This window comes from Heloderma suspectum, chromosome W, assembly GCF_057233095.1.
Source record: "Heloderma suspectum isolate Gila_16-S chromosome W, 16-S_ref, whole genome shotgun sequence".
Classification (NCBI taxonomy): domain Eukaryota; kingdom Metazoa; phylum Chordata; class Lepidosauria; order Squamata; family Helodermatidae; genus Heloderma; species Heloderma suspectum.
The window spans coordinates 63,523,018-63,543,486 of record NC_139475.1 but is presented as its reverse complement, the minus strand read 5'-3'; the positions used below and the strand labels follow the sequence as shown (position 1 = coordinate 63,543,486).

The window sequence follows — 20,469 nt, the reverse complement described above, 5'->3', positions numbered from 1 at the left end:
TTAGCAGGAAGCCAGCTGCTCCCAGCTGCCTGATTTTTATGGGATTAGCTTGACACTGAGAGCAGTTATGCGCACAAGCGCACGTTACATGTCATACTTGGTGCGCCTCCTACGCATGGGCCCATGCCAGCAATGTTGGTCCAAAGAGGATGAACTTACCTTCAGAATACTTGGTTGTTAACAAGTACACAGATGTGTTTAAGGAGTCACGGAGCTACACACCACAGGTGTGCAGGAACTATTACAGAGGGTGCCTCCCACAGCTTGCAGAGATCTCCTGTTTCAGCCTGGGCAGCAGGGCACCCATGCCTGGCACCTCTTCCCCTGCCAACAGCTAACAGCGTTCTGCTGGTGCCAGTTAAGCAACACCAGTAGATCCAGAGGATGGCTTTCGACTGCTACAGCTCCAGCCATTGATGGGGCAGGGCAGGTGAGAACGGTGTCGCTTCTGAGTCCCCCATCCCTCAATCCAGAGATTGTTCCCGTACAGTCCTGTCCCACCCTCCCCCGCCGCCATCCGTTGCCCCCTTCTGTGTCCTGGCAAGCCTTTTAGAGAAGAGCCTCTCATTCCCACAACTTCCCGGCACCCCTTCCTCTCGGGCACAACTTGAACAAACGTCGAAGAGCAATGACCATTTCCTTGCAAGGCAAGTGCCACAGTTCCCAGGGCCGCACCGATTTGGGGTATTTGAAAATGTTAGCACATACAACAGAGGGAAATGTGACTTTAGGGCCTCTTGTCTGACTTCAGGTTTTCCAGCTGCTGTCAGACTTTCTACAGAGAACAGAAGGAGGCCGCAGAAACTAAGGGAGGGGGGCTGCGGCGGCGAAGCAAGCCTCCCCCACAAAAAAACACACCCTCTATGGAGATCCTGCATCTCCAACACAGATGCCACGCTCCAAATTCAATGGGACTTTTCCAGGAAGACGAGTCACCTTCCCTTTACAAAACAAAGCAAACTCTAACTGAATTTGGAAATGAAAAAACCCACACCCTGATGTGCTACTGACATCAACAGCACCATGCTAAAATGGTGGCAAGCACACACCTTTGACGTCACCCACTTACAAGTAACTTTACACAAGAGCTACCACCAACCACACCCCTCACCAAAAGACTCTCTCACACACATCCACACGATATGCACAGTAGTTTAAACCCACCCAGGGTAACTTTGATGAAGCGCCACTGCCCCCCCCACACACACACAGAAGACACACTCCACTTTCCCATAAACTCTTCCAAGAAGTTCTAGTAGGAAACAAAACAAGGATTAAGAAAAAGCATGAAGGGTGGGGCGGTTATTCAGGGCAAACCAGACAGAGGGGCCATCCACTGGCTGGAACAGGTTACTGGGCCGTTAGTACAGTCAATAAATAATAAAGTGATAACGAGAACAAGGCAAATGAGCAAAGGCAAGACAAATTAAAAGAGAAGGAAAGAAAGGTGTGTGTGGGAGGAATATTCTGGGAAACAACTCATGGGTGGAGCACATTAAGGAATGGGAAGTTATCAGAACGTAGAGGTGGGTCAAACAGAGTGCAGCGTACAAGCAGGACTCTGCTGGGTGGGGCTAATGAACACTTAGTTCCTATTCATTAAAATAATGAAGAAGAGATAGGTGTATATGTGGAGGGGAAAACTGGGTAGCGGAACATACTCAAAAGTGGAAAGGTTCGAAGGGGGGGTGTTAAAGGACGAATTGATGGGGGCGTTAACTAGTATTCATCAACTGAAAGTTTTATGGGTGGAATAGGAGGATATTATCGGTGGGAGGGGCTATCTGACCTTTTTATGCTCATAACTAAAAAATAAAATCCTACAAGCTAGGCTTCAGCAGTATGCGAACCGAGAACTACCGGAAGTACAAGCTGGGTTTCGAAGAGGCAGAGGAACTAGAGATCAAATCGCCAACATTCGCTGCATCATGGAGAAAGCAAGAGAATTCCAGAAAAATGTCTATTTCTGCTTCACTGACTACGCTAAAGCCTTTGATTGTGTGGATCACAGCAAACTGTGGCAAATTCTGAAAGAGATGGGAGTACCAGACCACCTTACCTGTCTCCTGAGAAACCTGTACGAGGGTCAAGAAGCAACAGGAAGAACCAGACATGGAACATCCGAGTGGTTCCAAATTGGGAAAGGAGTACGACAAGGCTGCATATTGTCACCCTGCTTATTTAACTTATATGCAGAGCACATCATGAGAAACGCCGGGTTGGATGAATCAGAGGTCGGAATTAAGATTGCTGGGAGAATTATCAACAACCTCCGATATGCAGACGATACCACCCTAATGGCGTGCTATGGTCCATGGGGTCACGAAGAGTCGGACACGACTGAATGACTGAACAACAACAAAAAATAAAAAAATGACGAGCGAGCGCTTTATTTTGGACGGGAGGACCAAAAGGAGGGGGGAACTATTGCTAGGGGGGGTGCCGGACCCGGGGGAGAGTTTTGAGAAGAGACGAGGTTCCGCCCTTAAATCCTCCCCACTCTGCGCCCCCCCCATGGCCTTCCTCTCCTCCTCCTCCGCCCTTACCCGTCACCACCACGGACCGCCGAGTCTTCTCCATGGCGCTACTTCCCCAACCTCGCCTCCCTCCTGCCCGACCAACTTGAAGCAACTGACTGAGCGAGGGAGCGAGCAGCACGCACGCCCCCTCAGGGCCCCAGCACCGCCCACTAGGCGGGCCGAGGGAGACCCCGTGACTGCGCCCCAGCCCCGCCCGCTTTGGGAGCGGGAGGGATGAGCCACAGAAAGGGAGCCCGGAGGGCTAGAGCGGCGCAACGCCCCCTCTAAGGGCTCCCTCTCCCACACGCTCCTCCGCTACCACAGAGTTGTTGTTCAGTCGTGTGTCCGACTCTTCGTGACCCCACGGACCAGAGCACGCCAGGCCTTCCTGTCCTCCGCTCTCTCCCGGAGCGTGCTCAAGTTCATATTCATTGCATCGGGGATGCTATCCAGCCATCTCATCCTCTGCCGTCCCCTTCTCCTTTTGCCTTCAGTCTTTCCCAGCATCAGGGTCTTTTCCAGGGAGTTTTCTCTTCGCATTAGGTGGCCAAAATATTGGAGCTTCAGCTTCATTATCTCTCCTTCCAATGAGCAGTCAGGGTTGATTTCCTTTAGGATGGACTGATTGGACCTCCTTGCAGTCCAGGGGACGCGTAAGAGTCTTCTCCAGCACCACACTTCGAAAGCATCAATTCTTCGGCGCTCAGCCTTCCTTATAGTCCAGCTCTCACAGCCATACATTACTACTGGGAAAACCATAGCTTTGATTAGACGGACCTTTGTCGGCAAGGTGATGTCTCTACTTCTTACTATGCTGCCTAGGTTTGCCATAGCTTTCCTCCCCAGGAGCAAGCGTCTTTTTATTTCATGGCTACAGTCACCGCCTGCGGTGATCTTGGAGCCCAAGAAAATAAAATCTGTCACTGCTTCCATTTCTTCCCCTTCCATATGCCAGGAAGTGATGGGGCCAGATGCCATGATCTTAGTTTTTTTAATGTTGAGTTTCAAACCAGCTTTTGCACTCTCCACTTTCACCCTCAACAAGAGGCTCTTTAGATCCTCTTCGCTTTCGGCCATTAGGGTGGTATAGTCTGCGTATCTGAGGTTGTTGATAATTCTCCCGGCAATCTTAATTCCGACCTCTGATTCATCCAACCCGGCATTTCTCATGATGTACTCTGCATATAAGTTAAATAAGCAGGGTGACAATATGCAGCCTTGTCGTACTCCTTTCCCAATTTTGAACCACTCGGTTGTTCCATGTCTGGTTCTTACTGGTGCTTCTTGATGCTCGTACAGGTTTCTCAGGAGACAGGTAAGGTGGTCTGGTACTCCCATCTCTTTCAGAATTTGCCACAGTTTGTTGTGATCCACACAATCAAAGGCTTTAGTGTAGTCAATGAAGCAGAAATAGACGTTTTTCTGGAATTCTCTTGCTTTCTCCATGATGCAGCGAATGTTGGCGATTTGATCTCTAGTTCCTCTGCCTCTTCGAAACCCAGCTTGTACTTCCGGTAGTTCTCAGTTCGCATACTGCTGAAGCCTAGCTTGAGCGCAATTGTACGGTAGTTTGAACACTCTTTGGCATTGCCCTTCTTTGGAATTGGAATGTAAACTGACCTTTTCCTGTCTTGTGGCCACTGTTGAGTGTTCCAAATTTGTTGGCATATTGAGTGCAGCACTTCAACAGCATCATCTTTTAGGATCTTAAAGAGCTCAGCTGGAATACTGTCATCTCCGCTAGCTTTGTTGTTAGTAATGCTTCCTAAGGCCCACTTGACTTCACTCTCTAGGATGTCCGGCTCAAGTTCAGTGACCACGCTATCATGGCTGTCAGGGACATTCAGATCTTTCCTGGATAGTTCTTCTGTGTATTCTTTCCACCTCTTCTTAATCTCATCTGCTACTGTTAGGTCCCTGCCTTCTTTGTCCTTTATCATACCCGTCTTTGCACAAAACATTCCCTTGAGATCTGCGATTTTCTTGAAGAGTTCTCTAGTCTTTCCCATTCCGTTGTTTTCCTCGATTTCTTTGCATTGTTCGTTTAAGAAGGCCTTCTTGTCTCTCCTTGCTATTCTCTGGAAATCTGCATTCAGTTGGATATATCTTCCCCTTTCTCCCTCGCTTTTCGCTTCCCTTCTTTCCTCAGCTACTTCTAAAGCCTCATCAGACAGCCACTTTGCTTTCTTGCATTTCTTTTTCTTTGGGATGGATTGAGCTGCGTCTCCCTCCCTGTCATGGCCCTCAACCCCAAGGACCTCTGGGAGTCGTAGTTTACTTCCCCCAACCAGATGTTGTTGGACTCCAGCTCCCATCAGCCCCCAGCCAGTTGTGAGGAATGCTGGGAGCTGTAGTCCAAAACACCTGGAGGGTACTATGTTGGGAAGGCTGACCATTGGGCACATTGGCTGAGGTGATGGGAGTTGGAGTTTTTGTTAGACTCCAACTCCCATCACCATCTGGAATGCCGTACACTCCTCACCTGTGGCATAGGTTGTGCGGTATTCCTACCCATAGAAATGGGATGATATGATATGATTAGTATAATTTATTATTTGCAAGTATTTCTAAACGGCTTACATCTACAGACCCAAATCATAAAAAAAATATAAAGCACTACATAGAATACATCCTATCTACTGATTCACAAGTTGGTAGGCTGAACTACACAGGGGAGGCATAAACAGACATGCCTTCAACAGGTGCATAAAAATAAAGTGTTCACACATGTCTCATCCCAGAGAGAAGACCATTCCACATTGTGGGTGCTGCGATGCTGTGTTAAATGCATTGCTCCACAGTAAGTATTACTGCTACAGCTACTACTGCGTCCTGCCTTTCCTGTAAGGGAGGGTCCCTGTGTTATATTCACAACAACCCGGTGAGGTAGTGAGGCAGAAAGTTCGTGGCAGGCCCCAGGCTCAGCAGTACAGTAGCTCCTTAAATATCAACTTTAAAAACGGAAATCACCAAAAGAGAGAGATGTGCATAAAATCTGCATGTGCTAATTCGGCTATACACAAGCAATTTTAGAAAGTCTTCACAGAAATGACGTAGAAACCAAACAATACATCTCACCATAGCGGGAAGAACATGACCAGGTGACTGGTGTGCCTAGTCAATCTGCTGTCCAGATACCAATGGTGGATGTGTGTCTCCAAGGCGGCAGCACTGCTCTCCCGTTGAGACATGGCTCTTCCTCTTTAACCTGGGCAGCCCTTCAAACAGAGGAACATCCTCTGTAAAGTAGGGCACTGGGCCACCACACTGAGTAAAAATGATGTCTTCTCCATCCCATCCCTCCCACCCCACAGAAAATGAGGTTTCAATAGGATTAACACTTTGGTGGATTGGTGCTTAAGAGGTATCCTCAGGCTGCATTCCTACTTACATGGGGGTAAGAGCCCCATTCAAATGAGCAAGGTCTACTCTGGAGTCAACATGCGGAGGATTGGAAGACAGGGTCCCCTTGTCGCGAAAACTCCCCTCCAATCCAGAGAGTTTTAGTATGTGCTAGCTAGAAAGATCTGTGGATTAAGGGGATCTAAGCATGTATGCATATACATGCTTAGATGCGCATTTCAAGTTTCCCAAATGCAGCACTTCGATCAGCAATCGTTACAACGACGCGGTAAGGCAGCCTTCCCCAAGGAAGTAAGGTTCCAGTCCTCATGGTTCTGAATAAAGGGCTGTTTGAAACAGGAATATCTGATGCATCAGTATCTTCTGCTCTGATTGGCAGCAGCTCTCTGGGGTTTCAGACAAAGGTCTTTCCCAGCCTTACTTGGAGATGCCAGCAACTGAACCTGAGAACTTTGCCATGCCAAGGAGGTTCTCTACCACTGAGCTTCAGCGATTCCCAAGCCAAATTCGGAGAGCTGTGGCATTCTGCTCCATTTTGCGCATGAGTCAGAGCGCTGGGAACCAAAGCTGACCGCCACTGCCTGTGTTCTGTCTTAGCTGCAGCAGCTGAGTCAGCCGGGCAGATGAAACCCAGCAGGTGGTATGGCACACAGAACAAAAGTTGCATACTTCTGACTAGCCATAACTAGGCCTGAGTCATCTTTGTTAAAAAAAAAAAAAAAAACCTAAACAAAAAACTCACCTTCTTGCTACTAATAGCATGAGCAAAGGTTGAAATGGAAATGACGGCCAGACACAGCTGAGCAAGCCGGCCCCTTTTTCCAGGGCCCCATCTACATGGCACCACTTCCATTCCCCACCCTGTCGCAACTGTGCAGCATTGCAGCTTCGAGTTAGGTTACAATAATAGAACAGTGAGGTTGGGAGAGGCCTACAAGGTCATCGAGTCCAACCCCCTGCTCAATGCAGGAATCCAAGTCAGAGCATCCCTGACAGGTGGCCATCCATCCTCATCTTGAATGCCTCCAGTGTGGGGGAGCCCCCCACCCCCCTAGCTCATGGGTTCCATTGTCATATTGCTCTAACAGTCAGGACGTTTTTCCTGATGTTCAGCCAGAAACTGGCTTCCTATCACTTGAGCCCATGATTCCGTGTCCTGCACTCTGGGATGATCGAGAAGAGATCCTGGCCTTCCTCTCTGTGACAACCTTTCAAGTCCTTGAAGAGTGCTATCCTATCTCCCTTCAGTCTTCTCTTCTCAAGGCCAAACATGCCCAGTTCTTTCAGTCTCTCTTCATAGGGCTTTGTTTCCACTCCCCGATCATCTTCGTTGCCCTCCTCCTCTCCAATTTGCCTGCATCCTTTTTAAAGTGTGGTGCCCAGAACTGGGCACAGTACTCCAGATGAGGCCAAACCAGTGCTGGGTAGAGGGTAACTAGGACTTCCCATGATTTGGAAGCTATGCTTCTATTAATGCAGCCCCAAATAGCATTTTCCTTTTTGGTGGCCACATCACATTGTTGGCTCATATTCAGCTTGCGATCTACCACAATTCCGAGATCCTTCTCGCTTGTAGTATTGTCGAGCCAAGGATTCCCCACCTTGTAACTGTGCATTTGGTTTCTTTTTCCTTAGGTGCAGAACTTGGCATTGATCCCTATTAAATGTCATTCTGTTGTTTTCTGCCCAGCACTCCATTCTATCAAAATCACTTTGAATTTTGTTTCTGTCTTCCAAAGTATTAGCTATCCTGCCCAATTTTGTGACATTTGCAAATCTGATAAGCATTCCCTGCACCTTTTCTGGTTCTGGTGGCATACACTCATGATTTATTGCGCTCTCCCCTAACAGACTCCACTGTGCCCTTTTTTTGCCATTATACTTTGATGCGCAGCTGTGCAGTCCCATGAGTGTGGGGGTGCACTACGTCAGTGTCTGTTTTGTATTTTAGGGGTTCTGTTGCATCTTTCTGTCCCTCCTTAGGTAAAAAGTGCATGTTCTGTGTCTCTTCATTTCCACGCCATCTGTTTGTCAGTTCCCCAGCCTGAGACTCTCTCAATGGTTCACGTGAGCGGTACGTGCCTACTTATCACTCCAAAATGGTGGCCGGAGCAAAGTTGGTCCTCCCCCAAGACCCCCCCGGCCTTTGGGAACTGAGTCCAAAACAACCGCTGCAAAGATACGAAGCTGCAAAAATGTGCAGAAGCGTGAGTAAAGAAATGAAAACGCCTCTCCATGCCTTGGTAACTGCACAGCTGCAAAAGGAACAGGGGGAGTGAAGGGGCATCACAGAGCAATGCGCACACTACGCACGCCTACAACACGTCCACCGCAAAATGCGAAGTCTGTTTGGGGAAGGGGCAGATGGCTCGCAACCGCGTGGAAACCCGCAGTAAATGAAAAACACCGCCGCAAAATGCCTCCTCGCAAATCTGCAGTTTCCAGGAGAAAACCACGGATGGCTGCGAAGTGGCGACTATGTCATCTGTCCCGAGGGACCTCAACTTGCAGCCACCCTGGAGTAAAAGGCTTGTGTAGATGCAGCCTGGGAACCTCAGAGTGTCTAAACTGATTTATGTATTTATTTATTTATTTGAAGTATTTTTATCCTCAGCCCAAAAGGTGCCTCGAGTGGCTTACATGCAATCGGTAAAATAGGCAGTCCCGGACTGCAGGCTTACAATCTAAAAAGACATGACACAAAAGGAAAGGAGGAGAGGGAAGGAAGAGGAAACCCCTAAAATACAAAACAGACACTGCAGTGTCACACCCCCACACTCACAGAGCTACACAGCTACACATTAAAGTATAATGGCAAAAAAGAGCATGGCGGAGTCTATTAGCGAAGTGCACAGTAAATCGTGAGTGTATCCAGCAGAAGCTAATTCTAAGCTGAAATGCTGTGCAGTTGCAACGGGGTGAGGGGTGAAAGCAGTGCCATGTAGATGGGGCCTGAATCTTCCATTTTCTTTCATTGATCTCACTCCTCTCCTTGCCGCTTTTCCTCTTTTCACAGAGGGAACTCGGGTGGGGCACAACGGGGTAATTTGACAACTCATTATCTGCGATCTATTTAAAAACGGGACAAAGGGCATTTGGTGCAGGAGATGCCCTGGAGGTTCATGGCGTCATGTAAAGAGCCTGCAAACATCCGTGAAGGAGCCATCTCAATGGCAGGATAAAAGCTCCATGTGAAGAAAGCCACAGTGACCAACCAGCTGTCAAGCAGGAACCCACAAGCAGAGCATGAGCGCAACAGCTTTGTTTATTCAGGTTATTCTGATGAGTAGAGCAGAACTGGGTGTTTATTGCTAAAGGGAGAAATGTAGAGATCATTTAAGAGAGAGGGAAAAATATCTACCCTAAGTTACCCTTTTCTCTTTTAAAGTACTCACCATACTCACAAATGTACTGAGTATACTTTTTACCAGTTTCGGCTGGCTCGCCAGCTACGGCCTCTCCTGGATAGGGAGAGCTTGGCCATGGTGGTCCAGGTGCTGGTAACCTCAAGGCTGGATTACTGCAATGCACTCTCTGTGGGGCTGCCCTCGAGGCTGCTCCGGAAGCTGGAGTGAGTGCAGAATGCAGCAGCTCCGCTGTTGCCGGGAGTTGCCCCTTTCCAGCATGCAACTCCTTTGCTGAGGGAACTGCACTGGCTGCCTATTCGCTACAGGCCCAGGTTTAAGGTATTAGTACTAGGGTAGGAAACCCTAAACAACTTGGGACCAGGATACTCAAGAGAGCGCCTTCTCCCTTACCAACCTGCCCGGTCACTGACATCATCGGAGGGCTTGCTCCTGGTTGGTTCCTCATGGACCTATGGCCAGGTTGGAGTCTACCATATTATTTATTTTCCATACACTAAGAATTACGTGAAATTGTGTTTATTTTATTTTAAATAATTTTAAATAATTTAAATTAATACATTTTAATTTTGCTCATTGTTATTTTAAAAGGCATCCCAGATTTTGCTGGGGGATCAAAGGCCCGGCCCAGCTCAGGGGAAAATAAGGCAGCCACGAGGAGGCGGCTAATTCTTCCCCAGCTTGGCCTGAGTCAACTGGGCCCTCTGCCGCGCTGCATTGTGGGCCAGGGATGCTGTTTCCCCGCAAGGCACGATGGGTAAAGGGCCTCTCCCTGCGCGGGCGTTTATGGTGGCGCCCCCACCCGTGTTCTGGTTTACGGCCCCTTCCCATTGGGCGCGCTGGGGTGGGTGCTGATTGGCTGCAGCGAGCGCCTCCTGCGGGCAGAAGCGGAAGGCGATGTTACCCTAGCAGCGCCTGGATGGGAAAATAGTGAGGCATGGACAGGGCGGCCCCTTCGCTAGGAAGTAAGCCCAGTTGAGCCCGGTGGGGCGCACGCCTAGGCAAGAGAGCAACTGGAGCTGCCTCCCCCACTCTGGTGACCTTCCAGATGTGCTGGACTGCAGTTTCCATCGTCCCCAGCCAGCAGGGTCAATGGACTCCAGCTCCCATCATCCCCAGTGAGCATCATTTCATTTAGAACCAAAAAGGAGTTTCTAGTCCTCATGGGTGGAGAAGACGGGTGACGTTTGAGGCTGGTACAGAGGATGGGTGAAAAGGGGTGAGAGAAGTTGCACTCCCACACGTTTGGGGGGCACCAGGTCAGGGAAACCCATCGTTTGAGGGATGAGGCTACTGGAATGATTAAAAACAAAATGCAAGAAGGGATATTCAGAGAACCCCCTTTTTTAATCATTGGGACTAAGGTTTGTTATGCAAAGTGCAAGCTTCTGGGTTGCACAGAGTTCTTCCTCAGGCTCTCTGCTTACAAAGGGAGGAGGTGGAAGGATGCTTCCAGAAGCCAGCACAATATATTGAGGCCCGGCTGGAGTTTCAGGTGCTGTGGCCTCCCGGGTAATAAGTTTGGCATTATGAGCATCAGCCTGCTGGTGGCTACCTGCCCATGAAGAGTCTTCAAATTCAGAGGTACTCCTGCATGCCAGCCACTTGGGTACCACAATACCTTGCCTTCCCTCTCCCTTTGGAGCCATCTCATGGGCCACCATTACTTATTTCAGCCTATTTATATGCCACTTCCCATTCTAAAACCCCCCAAAGCAGTTTATAAAAGGTGTCCCCAACCAGTCGTGTCCGACTCTAGGGTGTGGTGCTCATCCCCATTTCTAAGCCGAAGAGCCAGCGCTGTCCGAAGACGCTTCCGTGGTCATGTGGCCGGCATGACTGAACACCGAGGTGCATGGAACGCGGTTGCCTTTCCCGCCGAGGCGGTACCTATTTATCGACTTGCAATTTCTTGCTTTCGAACTGCTAGGTTGGCAGAAGCTGGGACTGAAGACGGGAGCTCACTCCGTCACGCAGCACTTGGGTCTCGAACTGCTGACCTGCCGACCTTCCAGTCTGCAGTTCAGCATCTTAACCACTAAGCCACTAAGTAAAGCAGTTTATAGCAAATTCTAAAACAAGACCTAATTCTAAAAGCACAGCAATGATGGGAAACAGGGGTGCTGGGCTTGACGGGCCCTTGGTCTGATTCAGCAGGGCGCTTGCTTTATGAGCATGGGGCTGGGGGCCAGGTGCTGGTAGCTTTCCACCTTCGAGTAGTGGGCATTGAGTTGAGACTTGCTGGGGTTTCAGGTGGGATCCTGGCAACAGTGACACTGGCTCCTGTCCCACGCTGGAGGAAGCACGCTAACAGTGAGCATTGCTTTGGCTGTGGAAGCTTTCTTTTATTTGTATCTATTGAAAGTGATCATTTGGGTGGGACTCTCTCAGGCGTCTTTACGCACATCTGACGTGTTTCTCGATCTCTTCTATTCCCCCCTCCCCTTACAGCTTCCTCTGTCCTTGCTGAAGACAGCACAGAACCACCCTACGGTGAGTACTGGGGCTAGATCTCTGGAACACCAAAATTGGCAAGCAGGGGGAGGTTCATGTGAGTGAACCTATTTCCCCCTTCTCCCAAATTTCTGCAAGGCCCAGCCTCAAAAATGCCTGCCACATCTTTGTCTTCCCAACACCTTTTGTGGCTTTGTGCTCCGAGGTAACAAATCTTGGGGAGCTGGGAAGATGGAACCCCCTGCTCTTTGCCTTTACTCTGCCCCTCAGTTTGTTCTTTTCTCTATCAGTTTCCACAACCTGGCACCCTGCAGTTGTGTGGCAGCCCATCATGTCTGGGGGGCACCAGGTTGGGGAAACCAGTTCTATGCTGTATTGCCAGAGTGATTTGGTTCTTGATTTTACCCAACATAAGGCAGATCAAGGCAGGCAGCTGTCCTAAGGCTTTATTGGCCAACATAAATATTACAAAATAGACCCACTAGGTTCTATCCATGGCATATGTGAACACCAGCAATTCACTCAACTGGTCCCAAATTATGGTGTGTCCCCTGGGCAAAGGCATGATACCTTCTTTCCCTTGGCGGACTGGGTCTCTTTCGAGGTTGTAGTCACAGCACCTCTCTGGCTTCAGTGGTCTGGAATCCCAGAGGCAAGAAGGAGCAAGGCAGCAGTGAGATCAGCAACTTTTGGTGATGGACTCTCACACCAGGCCTCTGCTGACCACCTCCCTTCCTGTTTCTCCAGCTGTCTTTTGTAGTCCATTAGCAGGGCCTTTCAGCAGGCTGTCCTGTAGGCTTAGTCCATCCCACCTGTGCCAATTGCCTACACGTGTGGGAAATACAGCATCACCACCCAGTCCTAGCAGTCTCTGCTGAAAGGGATATTGCCATGGCTGCTCATAGCAAGCAGCCCTATAGCTTGGCAGCTTCTAGGAGCTGCCGTGTCCAAGCTTTTTCCCGTGGGAGTAAAGGCATGAAGGGAGGCTGTGACAGGTCACACCTAACTCCTCGAGGCACAATTCACCTTCCAGTAGGTTCCCAGTACATATGCGCACACCAAAATATTCCAAGCTGGTGCCAGGGAATTGTCTGGGAGCTTTTGATGCTCCAGTTCATGGGTTTCCACTGGATCAGTGCTGAAATGGAGGCCGCTAACCACTGCTCTGAGTTTTCAAATATATTTATTTAGGGCACGTTCTTATGGGATAGTCGCAGGTGTTGCACAAAATGCTAGTTTCGCCCCCTGGAGAAAACTAGTTGCGAAGGCAACTCAAACAGAAAGACAGAAGGGAAATCAAGTACTTACTCTGCCCAGCACCCTAGTGCCGTCTCTTCAGACCCGTTCAGCCTGGTTGACTCAATCAATGGAGTCCACGCCTTTAACCTCCTGGGTGTCCCGACCCCCGTTCTCTGGTGCCGTGGCAGACCTCAAAGGCGGTCCGGCGCGCCCCACAGGCACCTTTGCCGGTTCTGTCGTTTGACCCCAGGGTGGTCCAAGGGACTCCTGACTGCTCGCCAGTTTGTTGCACAAAATGCTAGTTTCGCCCCCTGGAGGCTAGTCCAATTTGCCCCAAAGAGGAGAGTCAACTTCAGGCTGGGTCCAACTCGATTTTATTGTTTGCAAACAGTTCGACAAAGGAGCTCACGCTCAAAGCAGAGTCGACCCTGGGCGACCTCCGCGCTACAGTTTTATCACTTAGCTTGCATTCCTCAGCCAGCGTGTTACTTTTGATTGGTTGCCAGCGGTTTGCTTAGCAACCTTATCTTAGGGTTACTGTCTGCTCATTCCAGGCATGCGCAGCTCTTACAGTAGTATGTGCTGCTTAAGACACATACAATGGCTTTTAGGTTACATTTTTACTACACAGGCAGTAGTGTAGTGGCAAATTCAGGAGTGCAGGGTCCCTTCCAGAAAGTCACAGCCACGCCCCTCACAGTCACACCCCCTTCTAAGATTATACAACCTTGTGAGATATACAGCCTTCAACTGGGATCCAAAGATTCCTCCAAAGCCGGCCTCCCTAATCCCCTCCCTGCCCACATGAGTGGTCCTTCTCCAGGAGCCCCTGCCAAAGGAAGTGAAGGGGGTGGCTACCAGGAGGAGGGCCTTTTCTGCTGTGGCACCCCAGCTGTGGAATGAGCTCCCTAGAGATGTTTGCCTGGCACCTATGTTGTACTCCTTCCAGCACCAGGTGAAGACCATTTTATTCTCTCAGCATTCTAGTATTTTAGCTTCCTAATCTTTTAGCTCTGGTGTTTTAAATCCATATTTTAAATCTCTGCATTGCTGCTAGGTTTTATTCTGGTTGTATTGTTATATTCCCCTTCATGGATCACTGCCTTGTTGTGGCGAAGGGGCTTGCGTAACTCAGTGAAGCCATAAGCTATGCCGTGCAGGGCCACCCAAGACGGACAGGTCATGGCAGAGAGTTCTGACAAAATGTGGTCCACTGGAGAAGGAAATGGCAACCCACTCCAGTATTCTTGCCAAGAAAACCCCATGGAACGTATCACAAGGCTAAAAGAGATGACGCCGGAAGATGAGCCCCTCAGGTCGGAAGGTGTCCAATATGCTACTGGGGAAGAGCAGAGGGTATTTCCAAGTAGCGCCAGAAAGAGTGAAGCGGCTGGGCCAAACCCGAAAGGACACTCAGCTGTGGATGTGTCCGGTGGTGAAAAGAAAATCCAATGCTGTAAAGAACAATATTGTTTCGGAACCTGGAATGTCAGATCAATGAATCAAGGTAAGCTGGAGGTGGTCAAACATGAGATGGCAAGATTGAACATCGACATCTTGGGAATCAGCGAACTAAAATGGACAGGCATGGGCGAATTTAATTCAGGTGACCATCATATCTACTATTGTGGGCAAGAATCCCTTAGAAGAAATGGAGACTCATAGTCAACAAAAGGGTGGGAAAAGCAGTACTGGGGTACAATCTTAAAAACGACAGAATGATCTCAGTACGAATCCAAGGCAAACCATTCAACATCACAGTAATTCAAGTCTGTGCCCCAACCACTGAGGCCGAAGAAGCTGAGGTTGATCGGTTCTATGAAGACCTACAACACCTTCTAGAACTAACACCAAAAAAAGATGTCCTCTTCATCATAGGGGATTGGAATGCTAAAGTAGGAAGTCAAGAAATCACCGGGATAACAGGCAGGCATGGCCTTGGTGTACACAATGAAGCAGGACAAAAGCTAATCGAGTTTTGCCAAGAGAACACGCTGATCATAGCAAACACTCTTTTCCAACAGCACAAGAGGCGACTCTACACATGGACGTCACCAGATGGTCAATATCGAAATCAGATTGATTATGTCCTTTGCAGCCAAAGATGGAGAAGCTCCATACAGTCAGTAAAAACAAGACCTGGAGCTGACTGTGGCTCAGATCATGAGCTGCTTCTTGCAAAATTTCGGCTTAAATTGAAGAACGTCGGGAAAACCACTAAACCGTTCAGGTATGACCTAAATCATATCCCTGATGAATATACAGTGGAGGTGAGGAATAGATTTCAGAGATTAGACCTGATAGACAGAGTGCCTGAGGAACTATGGACGGAGGTCCGTAACATTGTTCAGGAGGCAGCAACGAAATCCATCCCAAAGAAAAAGAAATGCAAGAAAGCCAAGTGGCTGTCTGATGAGGCTTTACAAGTAGCTCACGAAAGAAGGGAAGCGAAAAGCAAGGGAGAAAGGGGAAGATATACCCAACTGAATTTATATCCCGACTGTTTTCCCTCTTGCGAAGAACCCAAGGCAGCCTACACAATCCTCCTTTGCCCCTCTCCATTTTATCCTCACAACAACACTGTGAGATAAGTTAGGCTGCGAGTCAGTGACTGGCCCACAGTCACCCAGTGAGCTTCAACACCAAATAGTTTTTTTTAAAGCCCTGCTTGTCTTTAAAGTTTATTTAGGGCAGAGATAAGCAATCTGGGGCCCTGCAGAAGTTTTGGACTACAATTCCCCTAAGGCCCATCCATAATGACTGACAGTCAAGAATTATGGGAGCTATAGCCCCAAACATCTGGAGGGCACCAGGTTGCTGACCTGCGATTTAGGGTAGTCTTAAAATATAATGCAAAACCAGCATTAGTCAAACTTTAAACATCAAAAGCCTTTCTAAAAAGAAAAGTTTTCAGCTTACAATGAAAAGAAGGGCAGAGAGGGAGCGTGACAGACATAGATGGGGAAGTACTGAGAAGGCCCTGCCTCTCATGCTCGCTCTCGTGCGACAGCATAAAGAACGAGGCTTCCAGAGAATTAAAATTCTGTATTTACATTGGGGTGTTGAAGCTCAGACCCATCCTTTGATAGTCTCCTGGCTTCTGTGCAGTCTTTCCCCTGTTCTAAAAAGTTGAAATGCCTCTCCTAAGGCTGAGCTATTGGCAGTAGGAGCTTGAAGCCAAAATGGTATTTTTGGCCCATTTGAGTGAACAGGATGCTGGACTAGATGGACCCTTGGTCTGATCCAGCAGGGCTCTTCTTATGCCTTCGGCTCCACACACCACTGGAATGCAGCCCCCTCAGACTGAAAGAGGACCAGGTGCATAGTCCCTGCTTTACATTGTGGTAGCAAATGTTGTTATGTGGTCAACATAACTGAAGTGGCAGGCCTTGTTTTGGGCACCAGACATCACTGTGTATGTTTATATCTGTCTCTCTCGATCACTGAAATGCCATTGAGTCAGGCCTGGTCCTCAGAAAACAGCACCCTGTGTCAGTGCTGTACCATTTCATGCTGTAGGTGGGGGCTCACATGAGGGAAGGCTCCCCCATTCCAAAAAATAAAAATTCCCTGCACACAGAAAACTAGCTTCTCAGGGGAAGGCTAGTCCAAAAAGTGCCTCAACATTTCTAAGCACTGTACAGATATTAAAAGGTAAGGCAGGCTCACAATCTAATAGCCACAACACAAAAGGAAAAAGGAACAAGGAGGGAAGAGGAAAGCAAATGCCCTGCTCTTTGAGGGCTAGGCCTCCATCCTTCTCTTCCAAGGTGTTACTGGACTAGCTATCTAGCCACTGATTCCTTCATGAGAAATGTCTGTCTTGTCTTTCCAGCTGGTGGAGCTCAAAAATGGTGAAACTCACAATGGTCACCTGGTGAGCTGTGACAACTGGATGAACATCAACCTCCGAGAAGTCATTTGTACATCTAGGGTAAGGGCTGCCCATCCTTCTTGGGCACTGTGGGTGCTTTCCAGTGTTGACACAACAAGACTGCAGCAAGCGTACTTCTGAAAGGAAGCTGTGCTGGAAAAGTAGCCCAAAGCGCCCTCCTGTTGCAACCTGGAACTGCTTGGATTGTGTAACCCAGGGTGGTCATAACCTCTGATGTTCGGCCTTGTAAACAAGCCCAACTTTGCTGCCGTCCATCTGGCCTTGCTTGCTTGCTTGGTTGCTGGTTGCCTGCTGCTCACTAGATGGGGCTACCGGGCTTCTTCCTGAAGATGCCAGCCCAGCTTGCCTCGAGGCCAAGATTTGGCTGGAAGTTCAGGACAAACTCTTTGGCTGCACCGTAATGTTGCACAAAATGCTAGTTTCGCCCCCTGGAGGCTAGTCCAATTTGCCCCAAAGAGGAGAGTCAACTTCAGGCTGGGTCCAACTCGATTTTATTGTTTGCAAACAGTTCGACAAAGGAGCTCACGCTCAAAGCAGAGTCGACCCTGGGCGACCTCCGCGCTACAGTTTTATCACTTAGCTTGCATTCCTCAGCCAGCGTGTTATTTTTGATTGGTTGCCAGCGGTTTGCTTAGCAACCTTATCTTAGGGTTACTGTCTGCTCATTCCAGGCATGCGCAGCTCTTACAGTACTATGTGCTGCTTGAGACACATACAATGGCTTTTAGGTTACATTTTTACTACAATTCCCCCCTCAAAAGGCTTTTCTCAAATTTATACTCTCTTTGGTCTCGCGGTGGACTATGCACTTAAAGGCGCAAACTATTATCGCTGTGGCATTGACGGTTTTCTCTAAACAGCAAGTGAGGCCTGGGACGCCCTTGTTCTAGCTACTAGAATGCTGACAACAAAAACACTTTTTTTTTGAACTTTTGGAACTCAGTTTTGTTCCGTTCATCAGGAACCCTTGAAACGAGAGCACCCTCTTTCTGTAGAGCTACTTGAGTCCTTTCAGGGGTTCATTATTCCAACGGTGCCCTTCAGGTGGGTCAGCTTCCGGTGTGACCCTCTCTGGTGCGGGTGATGCCTTTATTCAGTGTGATGAATCCACTTCTTTTCTTTGGCGACTTTCATAGCAATGGGAGTGGTAAGTAGGATCTGAAACAGACCCTTCTGCTTCTTGGTAGGTGGTTCATCTTTCTAGGACTGGATTAGCACCCAATCGCTGGGATTGAGATTATGCACTGGAGCATCTAAAGGCCAGGATTGGTGCGGTGTCGCAAACCTGTGAAAACAAAACAGACTGCAAAGCAGTAACATAACCTTGAATCTTAAAACTTTTACTTTTAAATTCACATTTAAGCTATCAGCCATAGGTAATATCCGAGGTGGGCGCTTATGGAACGTTTAAAGGGTGTCAATTTAATACTTCCCTTGGGGGCGCACCGTACTCGAGTCAAGGTGATTGGCAAGGCCTGTGGCCTTTCAACTTAATCTTTCAACAAATTCTAATGAGCATTGTCTTTAAGGTGCGGTTCATCTTCTCAACTTGACTTGTAGATTGAGGTTTCCAAGGGGGGTGTAGCTTCTAGTTAGTTTGTTATGCCTGGGCCACTGCTTGCGTCACTTGTCCAACAAAATGGGGCCCCCCGATTTGATTCACTCTCTTTAGGTAACAAGAGCTTAGGGATTACTTTTTAACAGGATCTTGGCTACTGTCTGAGCGGTGCAGTCAATTGCTTTTATCATTACTAGCAGGTACCGATAGCCATGAGTCTGGGGCAACTCTGAAAAGTCAATTTGAAATCTCTGAAAAGGATAGTAAGCGCATGGGCGACTTCTCATTTGAGCTGGGGGCTCAAGCATCTTTGCATCATTTTTGAGGCACAAAGGGCAGTCAGCCACTGTTCTCAGGTCTTGGTCCAACCTGAAGGAGGTGCTATTTGCCTCGGGCGCACTCAAAATCGGGGTGCTAAAGGGGGATGATCCCTTTATTAGCTAACCATAATTTTTGAACTTCTCAATGAGCGGCTTCAAGCCTGCACAGGTGGCTTTTTTCAGAGGATACTGCCTTACGCACACAGGGCTCTCCCTTTTTAAAGAAGATTTTAATTTGTGTCATGCATTTGGTCTGGCAGGGGTTCTGTCTGCCCACACACATGGATCAACATTCTCTAAAATCTCAGTCCCTTTGGCCGCTGACACAATCTTGATTGCTTGAAGGGCCATTCGATAATTTGAGCCCTGCATTGCTGGCAGCTGTACTACAATCTGATTATCACGGAAGAAGATTTTAGCTTGCAGTTTTGTTAACAAGTCCCGCTCCATGAGGGCAACCAGGTATGCAGATGAAACTACAAAGGCATGTTCCAGTATGTTATTTCCAGTCTTCGTGAGGAGGGGCTTACACAGGGGCAATTTAGTTTTGTTTTTTTTTTTCCTTTAATTTCTTTTATAGTTACATGCTTTCCACTTTCTCTCGCCGGGAGGCTTCACAGGGATCATAGAAAATGTGGCTCCAGTATCTACTAGGGCTTTACAGTCCTCGCCACCAACCCTTACTTTTACCTTGGGATTCTCCCGAGTGTTTGTTCGTAGGGTGGTGGCCCTTCAGCTAGACTCCCCCCCACTGGAGGACCCTGCCAGCATTTGGCAGCCTTCAGGGTGAGTCTCCCTTTTCTTTCAGCTCTGGACAACCTTTCTTCCAATGTCTCTTCTCTCGGCAATACGCACATTTATTGAGCCCCGGTCGGCCCTTTCCTTTTCTGCCCCCCCCGCCCCCCCCCGGTCGCTTCTGTGCTCTCAAGCCGCGGTTTATATCTCCGCCCATGGTGGCTGCCAGCATTGCCTTTTCCTTTTTCCAGGAATGGCACTTTTTTATGTGCTCTCATGTGCACCATAGCTCTAAAAACTTCATGATCTGGGGTCTGATAAGGCTAAAGCAGGCGGTGATATTAAGGCTTGCTTCAATTTAAGAAAAGCCTTTTTTATTTTAATTGTCCACTTCTAGTGGGTAATATTTTTGTTAAAGCTTCATACGGGGGCTTCGCCCCTTTTTATGGCTACTGTAGCCTCCCTCTTGTAACAGGCACACTTATCTTTTGGCTTGCCTGTTCTGCAGATCATGTTTCAAATTCTCTGTGCCATGCACCAGTTTTAACTCTTTGTTTTCTCTGCAAGTTAGGCTGTTTGCCATTGCTTCGACAGAGACTCGCTTGCTTAGATCTTCAACGACACACATTTGGGATAAGCTTTCTTTTTTTTTTTTAAGCCTTTTTGTCTGCTACTTTCTTCTGCCTTCTTTTATACCTTTTTCATATCATTAAAATCTAACACCATGACTGGAAAACATTTGTTTTGTATAGTAGGGCATGGTGGAGCAGATCTACCCATTATACTGCTCCTCTGACTGCATGGTCAGGGCCCATCAAAATCAAGGGAAGGGCGTTCTCATATGTGGAAAGAGTTCCAAGCCACCATTTTTGCATCGGCAACTCCACACTGCATGAGTTTTGGCAGAGTGTCAGGTTTGCCTCTGAGCAAATGGAACGTCAGAACAGTTCAGATTTTGAGAAAGAGCTGGAACACATGGGGCAGGAACTTTCTTAGGCTTCAGAAACACAGCTGGGCTTAG

General features: G+C 48.4%; 1 protein-coding gene across 2 annotated transcripts in view; it reads right to left on the bottom strand.

Moving 5' to 3' along the window:
* Window positions 1–2,731, bottom strand: part of LOC146334081 (pyroglutamyl-peptidase 1-like) — a 36,265-nt gene extending 33,534 nt beyond the window's left edge. For both annotated transcript variants that reach the window (XM_084825400.1, XM_084825401.1), the window contains exon 1: window positions 2,547–2,731. In XM_084825400.1, the coding sequence (XP_084681526.1) occupies window positions 2,547–2,580 (34 nt within the window). In that variant the 5' untranslated portion in view covers window positions 2,581–2,731. The remainder of the gene's footprint in view (window positions 1–2,546) is intronic.
* Between the last annotated feature and the right edge of the window lie 17,738 nt (window positions 2,732–20,469).